Raw genomic sequence first — 15,476 nt, 5'->3', positions numbered from 1 at the left:
AGTTAAACTTCTTCAAACTCCTTTTCAGACTCATAGTCACCAAACAAGCGGTGTACTGCATGTATTTGAGTATGTATTGCAATGTATTCCAAATTTTTTGCTCAGGTCCCTCTTGCAAATGAGATCTAGATCTCAACGGGGTTTACCTGATTAAATAAAGGAATATATATAACAAAAAAATGTGTTACACCTAGAAAATATGCAAGTTCTACTTTTTTATGTGTTGTTTTCTCTTGGTGAAATGTTTGTCTGAAGTAACAATAAAAGAAAAAAAATAATTCAATTCACTCATTGGCAGAACTTTTTGGACTTCCTGGCTTTTAATAAACCTCTCGCAGCAAAGGAAGTGCTGTGAGAGGCCCCAACTACTTACTTGAATAAACTAATGCATTTTAGTTTATACAAGGAGCTAGAAATAAAAAAAGGATATGTCAATAAAATGATGGCTGAAAGGTAAAAGCATGTTTCACCCAATCAAAACTGAATGATTAAGGAAATAAAATGGTAATTATTAAGGTTGTTTTTACCCCTGATAGTGCGGTAGACTTGGTTCAATTGGGGACAAAAATGACAACATTTATTCCATTTTCAGCTGCTGCAATTCTCTTTCACATTCTGCTGTGCCAAACAATCCAAACCCTGTGAGCCACCTGTCCCCCCCTCAACAACCACTGAAGGAAGTGACTTGAAGACCTCTGAAGAAGACATTTTTCACAAAATGTAAACAAAAATAGAGTGGCCTCAGATTTTAGCAGTTGTAGGACTTATCTCCCAGTTTTTGACAAAATATCACAAGCCATTTGGTGCATTTGTTTTGGCTATAGTTACCCAGAAATCAACTTAGTGCTTTTGGAGCCGTCTCTGCATTAGAACTGTATCAGAGTTCACTTGAACTGAACCTAGATCTAGGTTTATAGGTGGACCAGAGTTCATTACACATTCACATTCCCCATGCCAACCAGACTTTCTAGGCAAACTGACTGGAGTTGCATCAAAGTGGACTAAACAGGGTTGGTGTGAATGCATACTATAAGTTCTTCATTTTATCAATACATGACTTTAAATTTCTCTTTTACGTGCTTCCTATTTTGGGAATGGAGACGTTACTGCTGAGCTAGACTGAGGGTTTTATATTGTCTAATAAGCAGCTCTAATTTGTTGTCTCTTTTTACCCTCCCAAGTCATTTTACCTCCTCTCTCTAGTCTACCTTTTGGTTTTCTCTGCTTCATCTCTCCCTTCATAACTCAGGGCTTAAATGTAGAACATATTTAAAAGCATGGAAAACTACTCAGGAATAAATGATGATACTTGTAAGATTAGTTGAAGACAATAATTATCGTTTGTTTTAATCATAGCTGCATCTCTTTTGGCTCCACTCTCTGCTCTGTTCCTGTTCTCATCCTTCTCAGCTGCATCTCCCTCCATTGTAATGACTTTGTTGATATAAAATGATTAAATTATTAAATTGCTCACATGACCTCTGTCTTTGCTGAGCTGGCATCATACATAACTGAGACCATCTTCATTGCTATAATTTGTTGCCTCTCCCCCACTTTTCGGGTTCTATCATTAATTCTTTCTGGTATCACTTCATCACTGCGCACAGCAAAGAACTGCTTGGAGTCCAATAGCTTTGCCAGTAATAGATTTAACATTAAGATATTTTGATGAAGTTATTAAGAAATTACAATTACTTACTTATGACCTGCAACAAGTAAACAAATGTGTCATTGCAAAAGCCACCAACTTCACTGGATATCACATTTTTTCCACTTGTTTGATGCCACTTGTGACGTTAGTACTTATAAGGTATATTAGTTTTAGTGTTCAACTACTTTTATTCTACAGGGCCAGGATGGAAGACTGTTTTCATTGAACGAATTATATTTACTTTACATACAAAATAAAGACTCGTTTTTGGACTTACTTTGCTTGTTTTTCATTTATTTCTTATAGCGTCCCACTTTTCCGCCTATTTTTCATCCCATCCGGTCTCGTGTTCCACAGATGATGGTTACTGAGACTGCACAGCAGGCTTCTATTTACACTAACTGGGATCTAGAGATTGTAGACAATAACCTAAAAATATTTGAAAGAAAATACCTTAAAAGTAAATGTAGAAAATATTCAATACAGTCATCCCAGTTAGCTTAGCAAAGCACTGCTACGCCAACACTAATTTTACCGAGAGATTTCTGAAAATGGCTTCCACTTCTAAAGCAGTATTCGCTCAGTTTTCCACAGTGAACCCTGAGGTGCTAAACTGAAAACAATATAGATGTGCTTAGCTGTTCATCCACAAGAGCAGAAGAAGTGGTGTTTTCAAAATAACAAATGGATTATGGCTACATTATTTGCAAAGCTCCAATTTTTCTCATTCTAAAACGAACGGCTGCTTTCTGCTCAGTCTGAGGCAGCCTGATGAATACTCTATGTTAGCTTTGGAAGAGTTTGTCACATCTCCACACTCTCAGTTTGTGCTTTGCTCAATGCAATCCAAAACTGCTGGGGTGAACTGTCAGAGTGGAGTAGAGCTGAAACCACATTATATGAGGAAAACCCTGAAACAGCTTAAAACAGCTAAACACAGATGGATCATTCTGGACAATTAGGATATGGGTTAAAAAATAGGCTAAAATGATCAGCTATAATGATGAACTCCACAGAAAGAGAGTGTCTTTATGGAAAATTTTCAACATCCTTGGAGAGGAGAATAAGTTAGATTTTAGCAATAGTTAGATATTTTTATACTAAGACTATTTCTAAATTCCAGACCTCCAGGAGGAGCTGGCTTGTAATTGTTTCAATGTCAAATAAAGATGTGATAAACAACGCAGGTAAAAAAAAGTTTCATTTCACTAAGAATGTACAGGATAAACTGTGACTGTTACATTATCCTTTATAAACTTTATAAATCTTAATTTGTATATAAATGTAAAACACAATTTGTTGCAAACTACATATGAGTCAATATTATAAAACACAATACTTAGAAGCAATCTATAAAGATTATCATGTATCTATAGTACAATAAAAATTGAAACAATGTTCCCAACAGATTCTTAATATTTTAAACCCAATAAAAATGTTTAAATGTTTTGTCAAGATGACTGAACTGACTGTAAATCTTTGTCTGGAATGTGTGTGTATGTGAACAGGCACAATTCTATCATAAGAAAAGGTGGTGGGGGGAAGAGGGAAATCTGCACATATTTATTTTTGATAGATTTCTGGAGTGCTAAAATAATAATCAAACAACTCAGCTTTTTATGATGCAAAACACTTAAATTTCACTAAAAACAAAAACAGAAGAAGCCTCTTAGGGAACAGTCTGTTTTCCACAGATCAGCATATGATATTTCATATGGAAAGAAGTCATAGCAAAAGGTTCATAAAGCTGGCCTTCCTGAACAGGAAATAAACTGGAAGCTGACGTCCATGGCAGTGTGTTTGTGTGAAATCTTGTTTGGTTCCGTTTGTAAAGGTCAAGACTCAGATAGTTCCTGTGCTTTGTGTTAAATTGTAGCTGAATGTTCTTCAAAATTACATAAGCTCTTAGGTAACTTGTAATGCTGTATAATACCTGCAGTATTTGTTTAAATCATTTGGATCAAGCACATTGTGATCTCCTCACATTCCGCCGACCTGTCCTTTGGAACACTGTCCTGCTGTTCACCCCAACATACAAAAGTTTGTATCTCTGAGCCAAACGTCTTAAGATGACTTTACACTCATATCAGTATATATCATCAGAGATCTCATTAATTCATTAACCTTGACTCTTTGAATATCAGGACATTCCAAAATTAGCATGAAAAGCACCATTACTCTTACCTTAAAGGTTAAAGATCTAACAGTAAAAAATGAGATGATGTTTCAGAGAGTTATGAGTGCTCATAATTGGCCAAATAATTATTTGATGAATTAAGATGATAAATTTCAGTTTCAACCATCCTATATCACCATGTGAGTGGAGCATCTGCATAGCAGAGCTTAATTTTATATGTGTGTGAAATTAAGCTGTGCTGTTACTGGGTAATTGCTATTGAATTTCTTAAAATTTTATTTATTAAATGTTATTGATAAGTTATGAGACTCATTTGATTCTGGAGTTTTGAACATCAAAGTCATTTAAAGCAGCTGGTGGTTAAATTTTTCATACTTTCACATCTATAATATTAATTTTCCTGAAAAGGAATGATTAATGCTAAACGTGTCAAAATGGACATTTTGATGTATAACCAGTCCATTAACCACCCAGAGCTGTGCACCTTCAACCCTCTGCCTCACTAAATAATAGGTGATGTGCATCAAATGTGGAAATCTGACTTGACACATCCAGCTGACAATGGATGTCAGGCTGAATAGCAGCACTTTTCTGAATTATTGTGCCCATTTAAGGCACTGTGACTTTCAACCATTACACATAACACATAAGAAACTATCAGATTTCTATTTCTATTCAGGTCTATGCTGGACCAGACATTCTTCCATACATTCAAGACAAAACCCTTATCTACAATCCATCGATCTTAGTCAAACCCGTTTCACCTCACACCACTCTCCCTCTAAGCTCTGTGAGCCTCTTCACCATTAATTCTTTCATCCCTTTCTGTCTGTGCTCTCTGTATCTCCTGTCTTCATTCATTGCTCACGACAGACACCTTTCTAGTCCCATTTGTTGCTGCACAGGATGTCTTAAATTGTTGGTTCCCTGGCCTTTTTTTCATTCACAACCTATTTTCTCTCTGCAGCCTTTTGTTTGTCTTTTTCAACCAATTTAATCCATCCCATCACCCATCCAGGCCAATATTCAAAAAACAATAGGCTTTTACCTTGGATTGCGATGTAGCTGTTTCGTCTGCGTAGGCTGAAGCACAAGGAGGCAGAAAAGCTATAATATGTCCTTTGATTTTTATCCCTTCATAAGCAAATGGTGAATGGTATACTTCTGTTTTAACTTTCACACCTTAAGGCACAAACAGCCCACACCCTGCTGTTGAGCACCATAAACAGGATTACATAAGTGTGATAACTACTGCAGAGGAGGCAGAGGTAGCGAGGGGATATTGGGTTCTTTGGAGACTGGAGGTGGATAAAGCAGGAGATATCCAGTACAACATCTTGCTTGGTTGGCTTCCCATGACTGGCTCAGTATCAGCCCACCATCAGCCTGGGGAGGGAGAGATGGAGAGGCAGTGATGGTAGGACAGATAAGAAGGAGGCAGAAGAGGAGGAAGAGAGGGAAAAAGACCAAGGGAAAAAAATGTGAGATAGATGCTGGAAAAGGTTAACCGGAGAGAGGGGAGCCAAGAAACGTTTTATCCCTCTGGCCATAGTCCTGACAAAGCAAGGATAGAGATGTCAGGCCACATCCTGTCCACAGAGGGAGAGGGAAGGAAGTCAGGATCAAGCAGCAGACAATTAGACTACAAACCACGAACCCTTAGCCCAACGTGTTTGTGCCTTTCTTCCTATCTAGCTTCTTCTTTTGTCTCTATTTACATCACTCGAGCCCCAGCCCTCCCACCCCCCACTTTGTGTTGAGCATCCTCACAGCTATCCAATATCAGGGCAATATCAGCACTTGATTCTTCTCAGTTTCCCAAAGCTTCCCTGAGGCCGATCAAGTGTCACTTGTTGGACTGCAAAGGAACCAAATGCACTGCAGACACTGCAAGGTCACCGAGCTCGCTTCCATCACAGGAAACCGTAAACCTCCCATTTGCCTCTTTCTGGCCCTCTTTCTCCCAATTGATGCCAGAACACACCTATGTGCTTCTGAGGCAATGTCACACTACTGTGCTCACTTTTCACAAATCATACACATTTCCCCTGCATTGATGGCCACTGAAGATACCCTTTTTCAGATGCCTTGCTGAGAGCATGCTAAACAGCGATGCTGACCTTCCAAGGGCAGACAAAAACAAAAATCTCTTTTCTCTGCAGTTTCTTGGCAGAAAACTATTTTCTACCCTATTGTTTAGAAAAGAAGCAGAGATAATTGTTAATCTAGGCATTTCAGTGATTTTGAAAGGCTGAGCAGTTGATCCACAAACAATGATGTAATTTCTACTGACATTTTTTATTTTAAACTGCCATAAAATGAACACTACTCACCATTTATTTCCGCATCTTTTCCGCTCCCTTTCACGCTGGGCAAACAGTTTTCCAAGTAAACTCCATTGTGATAACAACTATTACCCACACTGAGCTGTGGAGGCTTATCCCAGCACAGGCAGGGGGTCTGCATTATGCCGCAGGGTCTGTTGGATGTGCTGGAGGCCAAGCAGTCTTCCAGCCACTGGCAGAGCATCTGACAGGCCGCCATGCTTGGATTGCGCTTCCCCACCACCAGGTACTCGGTTTTAAAATCCTCATCACCATTTTGGGTGGCCATGCCTGCCCGAGGAGGTCCTTTCCTCATTTGCAGGAACTGTTTTCCAGCCTCCAGGAAGGCCACAGGAACAGAGGAGTCGCACAGCCTCACAATCTCATCAAAACTCTCCATGCCCAGGTACGTACGCGTGGTCTCCAGGAAGGAGTCATACTGGAAGGTCCGCAGCTGAAACGGCTGGCAGCCCCCTGTGGGTTTGGTCACCTTGATGAATGTTGTGTACCGTCGTGGATCTGGGTTCTGTAGAGTCCAGGAACAAGGCACAGTGGGGAACACTGATGATGATAAAAAGAACCCAAAGAAGCGGTTCTGAACTAAGGTGGAGCAGGAGTCAGACTCAGGGCCTGAGGGGGCGGCATGGCAGCAACCGCCCATCAGTAGAAAAGTGGCACAAAACGATAGCAGTGCTGGAAAAGGCCGTCCTGAATGGCCAGCAACGAGAAAAAGGTTTTTCATGGTTTCCAGTTGAAGGAAAGGGGGCAGTTCCACAGGCGGGGTCGATGGGGTCTGGTTCCTGGTGAGTCACTTCCCCGGTTTCCCAGATAGCAAATGCATAGAAAATGGAGAAGGAGATGGAAAGAGAGTGACGAACGTGAAGAAATCTGGTTCTTCTCAAAGATCCAGCGATACGCCCATGGCTGAGTTACTCAACCCTGAGGTTTGCAGGAACCTGTGAGAAGGGAAAGACAAGATACAGATTAGATTTAGGATCTAATCAGACAACAGAACAGGATTACACTGATTCCATTTATCCTCACAATAGAAAATTTCTATCTGCTATCATTGTTAGTGCGGTTTTCTCAGAACAACTGGATTCTACCTAATTCTGCAGAACAGAACTAGGTAGAATCCAGGCAGATGGAAGCAGGGAGCTGGCAGTTTAATGGAGTTTTTCTTCATTATGCAAGTTCAGATTGGTCTTTTCCTGAGAGACGATTACTTTCTTCACATGCCTGCTCCCACACCTCATCTGGCAGCAAAATCATTTGTCCAATTAGAAGACTATTAATTACAAAAATGCAACAGCTGCAACCATTCATTACGGCTCTTATTCTGCTGTGATCAGGACTCTTTGTTTTTGCTTTATTAAAACCCAAAAATCAGCTGATGCCTTAAGAGTATTTCAACAACAAATGATGTATATTCTTATGGTGGTCTGATGTTTTCAATAAACATTACACAATATATTTGGTAGAATTTTGCATTATTTCAATCAAAGAGGCTCGACTGAAATATGAATTAGCTTAGAAAAGGAAAACAATTCAAACTCATTTTCTCTGCTTTCCTAACAAGTCTATTTGTATTTTGGGAGAAAAAAAATATTTCAGCTGAATAATTCCAACTGGTTCAATTTAGAGAAAAAACCCCCAATAATCTTAAATTATTGTATTTTTCAAGAAATAAACAGCAATGTAATTTTCATGCTTAGACAATAACATCAGGTGACAAGTCTCTGGGAAGTGACATGCAGAGTTTGCTAATTTGCATGTTCTACATGTAGTAAATGTATATACAACACAACAAATAATCTTAATTCATACATTGCACTCTACTTTTACTATTAAACTGAAAGAAGAAAACAATCTCATTAATATGACATTGAAAATCTTCAAGATGCTCTGTCATGTTCACCTGATCAGATCATAATCTCCAAACAGTGACGAGTGTTTTCTCTGGAGTTTCTAACAGACACTGGACAAAAATCCAACCTTTAACTTGAGTTTTTGCAGTTCAGCAAGATCAAAATTAAAATGTGAGCTTTTTGAAAAACAATTTCTGCTGACATAGAAAGGACAAAAACGTAAAACAACGGACCTCATGCCGCTGTTAAACATAGTGGAGGATGTGTGATGCTGTGGGCTTGGTGCTCTTGTTAGAGCACAGGTAAGGTCTACTTTGTTTTCCCAGCTCCTCCTGTGCAGACAAGATACATGCAGACAATCATTGGATGTCCACAATGTTCAGAATTCAATTCTTCACTCCTCATAATCACTCAAACAAAGCTGATTTATGTAGTATGAGTCTGGAACGTAATGTTATAAAATTAGTCAAACAGGTGGTTTTCCCATTGTTTTTATTATTTGTTGTTTCATCATTATCACATCACACAATACTTCTTTCAGCATCATAGGATTAATGTCACTAATCTGCAGTAAATGAGAGTAAATGAATGCTTTGGCATGGTTGTAGACGAGGGAGGAATGAATTCTTTTATTTCCGTTATTTGCAATGGAGGAAATTCCTAATTCATATTTTCAGGATACAAACCGGCAGTTTAAACAAAATAAACACACATTTCAATTTATACTGTTGATGATTAATTACATAAAAAATATAACTTTTTCATAACCACAGTTTTTTTAGTAATAGAGTTCTTCAAATACAAACAACGTTATGAACTTATAACTGTCTTAATTAGAGCAAAGCTAATTGAGCAGCAATTTGGTAAAAAATAAAATATTAAAAGTGTATTTCTTCTGAATTGCTTCACAACAGTCCACACAATATTTGCTGGAAAAGTTGAATTCTGGAACAAGTCTCTGTTAAACAGAATGTTTAACCCCTTAACCCTCGCCCCCCAAAATCACCAAAAATGGCTGCTGTTAAATCAGCTGCTGTTCTTGAACACTTTGGAGTACATGCAAAAGCTTGGTCTCTTTATGAAGATGAAAAGCTAAATTTTCTATTTTTGCAGTCAAAAATACTTTATCTGTAAGTAGTTTGTAACTATTACGTTTGTAATACAAAAGAAATTGAAAAATTTCACCCATATTTTTTATTTTTATTTTTTGTAAATGTACATTGAGTGTTGAATGTACTGACTGAAAAACACAATAAATCTGTAGAATAAAGTATTCTGCTCATGGATTTCAAAATTGATCAAAATAGCAGCACTCTAACGGTACGCTAGCCCCTCTCCCGGCTCCCCTCCTTCTTAGCTACCCCCCCAATTTACAAATCTTTTACACTACATTACATTACCAAGGCTCATTAAAACAAACTTTATCTTGGCTTTTTTCTATTCTTCCTCTTTTCTCCCTCCCTGAAGGAGAAGTCCTTTTTTGAGACATAGTTTTGCTTACGTAACTTCTGACCGGAGCTTTGGACGTTTGGATGCGCGCTGCACATTGCACGGCAGCTTGTTACCTCCAAGCGTGCGGTACCTACCGCGACCACCAGGGGCTCCCAAGAGCAATTTATTTTTCTTCTTTTTATCAATAAAATAATAATTTCTACATACATTATCTAATATGTATTATTTGATAATATATATAGTATATATATATATATATATATATGAATAATTTCACCATGAATTTCACTTCATGGTGAAATTGTGTGTTTTTGATATTATAATGGCATAGAAATTATTACAAAAAAAAAAATCATTTCCACTGAGGGGGTCCCTTAGTGCCTCTGGGGCCTGAGCGGCTACTTAGTTTGCTTATGCCTTGGGCCGGCCCTGGTCAGGGGGGGTTAGCCAGTGCAGTTAAGGATCTGGTTCAGGTGAATGTATTCAGCAGCAGCCCTGCAGTTTTTGTGTTTCTGGTCTGGATCGACTTTCTTTGAAGATTAACTGCAGTCAACAACATCTGACTTGGGTTTGGACTAATTTTTCATCAACTTGTCAGCCTCAATCTGGATCTTAAAAAAAGATGTAAAATAACTTTAAAATAGAAATAGGAAGGCCATTTTTCCTTTGTTTTCTTTAGTTTCCCCAGAGACACTGATATTAATTGATATGACATGCAACTGCTTTTCAGCCCAGTTTCAAACAATTGATCAAACTGTTCTGTTTACAAAAACACAAACCTAAACATTGTGAACAATGGTTTCCCTTCAGGCTGCATACATTTTTCTTGATCTATCTGTCAGCTTTTGTACTGAATGTGTGGCAAAGTTAAAAATTTTATGCCAAGATATGACGATCTGTTCATCAAAAACACTAGCTTTGCAAGAATCCAGAACACAAGCCCTCAACACAGTGATGTCAGAAAGATAGGGGGTGGAGGACGGTGTCTCCATCTGAACAACAGAGCCTCTGAATCTGTCTTTAAGTTAACTGACCATGCTCTTTGTGAGATAGAAATGACTGCAGAATTTTCAAAAGCTTTTCAAATACTCTGGCAAAGTCGCAATATCCAATAACACTAATGAGGAAATATTTTTCCTTCCTCGTCATTGAGTCCTCATTTCAACTTGGCCTGACTCATATTCCATCTTATCTCACCTCACTTCATCTGCCCTCATTCTGATTGTTCGATAATTTCTGCCTGTGCAGAAAAAAGGACCAGGAAGTACTTTGTTGGCTTCGTCATTAGCACACAGGCACTGAGTGGTGCTTTAGCAGAAGACTGAAGGGTTTGGTTTTGTTGCCTCCCTCTCTTTAAAGTCCGAATTCTAAGAATAAAGTCACAATTACCACATTGATTGACACTGACAGTTTTTTCTCCAGAATTCTGACACAATTTTTAAATTTATTAAAATTCTTTTGTCATCTCTTCAAAGTGATATCGTTTATTGTGTCAACTCTTAAGCTGGGTTTATTGATATGCTCCTATTACTAAGTACTGGATTATAGTTCTCTGCAATAGAACTTGACAAAGAGAACCTACAGTTAAGACTCCATAATTTAGACAGATGTAGCAGTGGAACAGGAAGAGACAGACGGCTTGGTTACTATCATCAGTTTGACTACCAGATATCTGTTTATTTAATAGGGAAAGTTTTGATCTTGTATCTAATAAGTGAAATCAAGTTAAACGTAACTTTATTGGAAAACACTTTTGTACAAGGCCATTCTTGTTTAATTTACCTTCTCAAGAGCAGATTTTTATCAAAAAGCTGTTATGCTTTAAATTTTCTTGCACCACATTTCAGGTTAACTGAGTTTTAATACTAACCGGCTTTCTCTGTCTGAACAAATATGAGCTCATGAGAATGTTTTGTGAAATATGCCTCTTCTCAATATACTTGGAAAAACATATTAAAAAGAAAAAACAAATCAAATATTGTGGTATGAAAATCCCCCTGCTCCCCCCAGCCCTTTTTTTTTTTAGCTCAAATGATCATCAAGAGATTAAAATGGACCAGTTGCAACATCCAGCAGCCCAGGAGCAAAAAAAACATATAAACACTCCCAACAAGCTCCCAGTGAGTCAGTCACAACAATGGCTCAATCATAGCGAAACAACAGGCCCCAAACCGAGACGTACAGGGAGACACAGAGACAAAAAGAACATTGATGAGAAAATGATAGAGTCACAAGGCATATCACTTGTCACATCAGCAGCGCAGGGATTACTGGCTGATTAGCAGTGTAGCTCAGGATCTGATACAGAGCTGCTGCGCTGCGGCCCAAACAAAACCAGACATGCCTGACAGACACATACTTCTCTTACATTAAACATGTCACAGTTATCCTATCTCATTTTTCTTTCACTCACATTACAATGTGCCAAGGATAATATTCAGGATAGATATTGATCATGCAGACCAATAAGATGAGGGGAGCGATGAGAAATGACAACAAAATGAAATCTGTGAAGATCAATCTGACATAAACTGATATTTTTTGTCCAATCAGAGGCTTTATTTCAGCATCCCATTTCACTCCAGCCACATGATCAACTTTATTCACTGCAGATCAACTTTATTCACTGCACCCTTTTGCAGTTTTTCTTAAATGGCTCTCCTAATCAATATTACAATTTTCAAACGTCCATGAGTGAAATAGTTATGATCACTATGTGTTCTTGTATTGCCAAACAAAGGATAAAAATGGTTTGGCAGCTAATTACAGAACACCACCAATCTCTGTCTTTATATGCAGTTTGTTTTGAACCAATCAGTGGGCAGAAGTAATAAAAGTAAGCATGTTAGCCCGTAAATTAAACATGCTGATAAACTGGTTCAATAAATTCCCACAACAGCAGGAAAGAATGTTCTCCACTACATGTCATGATTTCCATGTTCCTGCCATGTTTCATGCTGCAGCTCTTCTCTGCTCCTCCTGACTCTGCTGGCTGCTGATTGCTTCCACTTGTGTTCTGCCTACATAAACTTCTGCTCTGCACTTGGTGCAAAATTGTTTGTCGTCAACCATTGTCACAACCATCAAGCATTCTTTTCCAAGTTCCTATTCCTATTAGTTACTTTGAAAAATTAACTTATTTACTTAACTGACCACTTCATTTAAAAGTAACTTAATTAGATCACAAGTTACTTTATAAGGCAGAAAGAAAACTGTCAGATGTCCCAGGGATAAAAAAAAAGTTTTTCAAAGTGACAGAAATTGTTTCTTAAACAACATGATGAATCATAAACAGATAAATTATGGAACTTGGCAGTGATACACATAAGCTTAAATGTTTTTATTCAATATAACATTACAGTGATGTTGTAATGTATCTGATCTGATGCAACATCCAATCAGATTCATTATTTAACATTTACACAATAGAAAATATATTGAGCACTGGGTGCTGCTACTGTAATTTTTTATTATATACTTAAATGTTTTGTTTTTGATTGAGCTGATCACCTACTGTAATACATAGCATACAATTATACACAATTAAGGTAGAGTTATACATCAGAGCATTGAAAATGCTGCTATATTGTGTCTGCAAAAAACTCAGGAAGAACTGCTGACACATCAGCATTGAAAATAAATATTTAATTTCTGCCAAATACAGTATATCCTACCCACTAACGGGTTTTCTAATGTAGAGATAATTAGAACTATTTCCTTTACCTTAGTGGTCGTGATGTGATGGCTGATTGCCATGAAATGTATGAACATAATTAGTACCCAGGTATACAGGTGCAACAAATGTTATATGTGTAATTATCTTTATCACATTACTTCTTTGTATTCCGGAAAGTTGGATGTTCTGCATACATTTCGTCACAATATGTCCAACAATCAAGAGATGAAGCAACTACTTTGGCATTTTGCCACCAGCAATGAAGCAACAAACCAACTCAAATCAGATAACATTAATTATTTTTGAAAAGTGGCTCCTTAGATTAAAGCTGAACAAACATATTTGTCCCATGACTTCTTCTGCTGAGGACATTCCTTTACTGAAATGACAAGGAATAAATGTCAGAGCTACATATCATACATAAAAACCGTCCACAGAAATCATTCAGACCATCATGCAAGATTTCAGAGGGGAGTGGAAAGTAAAGTTGTAGTCTGCAGTATCTGAGGACATTACTAAGAGCTGCTTCAACATCGGCATGTACAATGGCAAAATGGCTGTGGTGGGACACCTTCCACACATTCTGTGCTCCACACACACATTGGAGAAGTGTGTAAAATCAACTTGATTGCAATATCCTGTACTATGAAATCTTCTATCACTGCTGCAGTTTTATTTTCAAGCAGGTGAAGCAGAACACACGACTGAGCTGAGTTGTGTGAGGAGAACAGAAAAATATTTAGGAATAATTTTGGATGCTCAGTTAAACTTTAGGAGCCATGTTGATAAAATCAGCAAAACTGTTAGATCAAACATAAACTGTTTTAAAATGATTAGAAATTGTCTAACACTGTGCAGAGGTGGGGGTTTTTAACTCCAAGATCCTCTCACATCTGTCCTATGGAGCTATTGTCTGGTCACAGACCAGCCAAACTCAAACCATTAGAAAGTCTCTATAATCAGGCCTGAAAGGTTTTATATCAAAAGCCAATCAGATTCCATCACTGTAACATTATGGCTAAATCTGGCATTCTGGACTTTTCTAATTTTATAAGTCATAACCTTTTAAAACTGACTTTTAAATGTTTAAACAGACTTGTGCCTAAACCATTAAATGATTATATACAGAAATTGCAGGGCAGCAGTAGATCTACCAAAGCAGCTTTACATGGATATTGTAAGGTTCCATTCCATAGAACCACTTTTGCTCAAAGTGCTCTGTCTGTGAGAGTATCTGTAGAAAGGAACTCACTTCCTGCCAATTTAAAGTCTGTAACCAAATTTAATATGTTCAAAAAACAACAAAACTTTGGTTATGTCAAAAACAGAACTGTATCCATACTTAATGTTTTTATGTTTTATTGTTTTACTGCATGACTGTGTATACAGTATGTTGTCAACAATATAGTACACAGACTTCATAATCTGCACTCTTTTGATTGAATGCAGTATTTATTTCCACTTTGGCTTTATGTTGTTTAGTTTTTTTCAAGAGCGTTTTTTGTTAATGGAGACTGAGAATCCATTTTATTTTTGTTTTTGGTTGTTTATATTGTTTATCATTTCCAGTGTTAAATATTCTTTTGAAAATAAAGTGTATCTATCTTTGGCAGGAAATCGCATGCATTATTACATCATTTCCATTAAATCAGTGTAAAAAAGTCTTCAAACAATATTATCGTTTATCGCAATAATTTTTGAGACAATTAATCGTTCAGCAAAATTTGCTATCGTGACAGGCCTAGGTATTTCACTCTTCTACTAGATGGTTAATGACAGTACAAGAGTCACAACTTTTCTGTCAGCATTCTGTGAATGCTGACAGAAACAACACAAACTAGACATCAGATAGCTGACTACAACAGGAAGTCTTGTGAAATAATTTTTTTAAGTGTTCATTCAACCAGGCCTAAGAAAATTCAAGACTTCCACCGTTCTGACAACACTTCAGTTTGCATACGTCTTCAAAAATATAAATCTACCTTGAAAAGCTTAAAATCACCAGGAACACAGTCTCCTCTGTTCATGACTGGTTTTAGATAATTAACACTAGGCCTGCTCTAACACCATCAAGGTTGTTGATGTCTAGAACCCTTCCTTAGAGCAGTGCAGCAGCATGGTAAAGAAATGGACAGATTTTGGCAGTCACATGTCAGTCACAGTCCTGATGAAAATCCATCTGTCAAACAGAACCCAAGGCCAGTTGTTGAACTGTGCATGCAGGGGCTAAAGATTGGACAGATGGGGGCAGCAGTAGTATCTTCATCATGTACAATGAAGAAACCTGAAGGGCTATAATTAAGACATGATTTATTATAAGGAGAAGATAAATCATAAACATCAGGAAAAATTCAAATGAAAAAGTTGC

At 37.6% G+C, this 15,476-nt stretch overlaps 1 protein-coding gene across 7 annotated transcripts in view; it reads right to left on the bottom strand.

The window, feature by feature from the left end:
* Positions 1–15,476, bottom strand: part of adgrb1a (adhesion G protein-coupled receptor B1a) — a 179,673-nt gene that overhangs the window by 130,694 nt on the left and 33,503 nt on the right. For all 7 annotated transcript variants that reach the window (XM_032558860.1, XM_032558866.1, XM_032558864.1 and 4 more), the window contains exon 2: positions 6,122–7,068. In XM_032558860.1, the coding sequence (XP_032414751.1) occupies positions 6,122–6,854 (733 nt within the window). In that variant the 5' untranslated portion in view covers positions 6,855–7,068. The remainder of the gene's footprint in view (positions 1–6,121; positions 7,069–15,476) is intronic.

This window comes from Xiphophorus hellerii, chromosome 3 (genome assembly GCF_003331165.1).
Source record: "Xiphophorus hellerii strain 12219 chromosome 3, Xiphophorus_hellerii-4.1, whole genome shotgun sequence".
Classification (NCBI taxonomy): Eukaryota; Metazoa; Chordata; class Actinopteri; order Cyprinodontiformes; family Poeciliidae; genus Xiphophorus; species Xiphophorus hellerii.
Note: the sequence above shows the minus strand (reverse complement) of the source record. Positions and strands in the feature narration are given on the sequence as shown.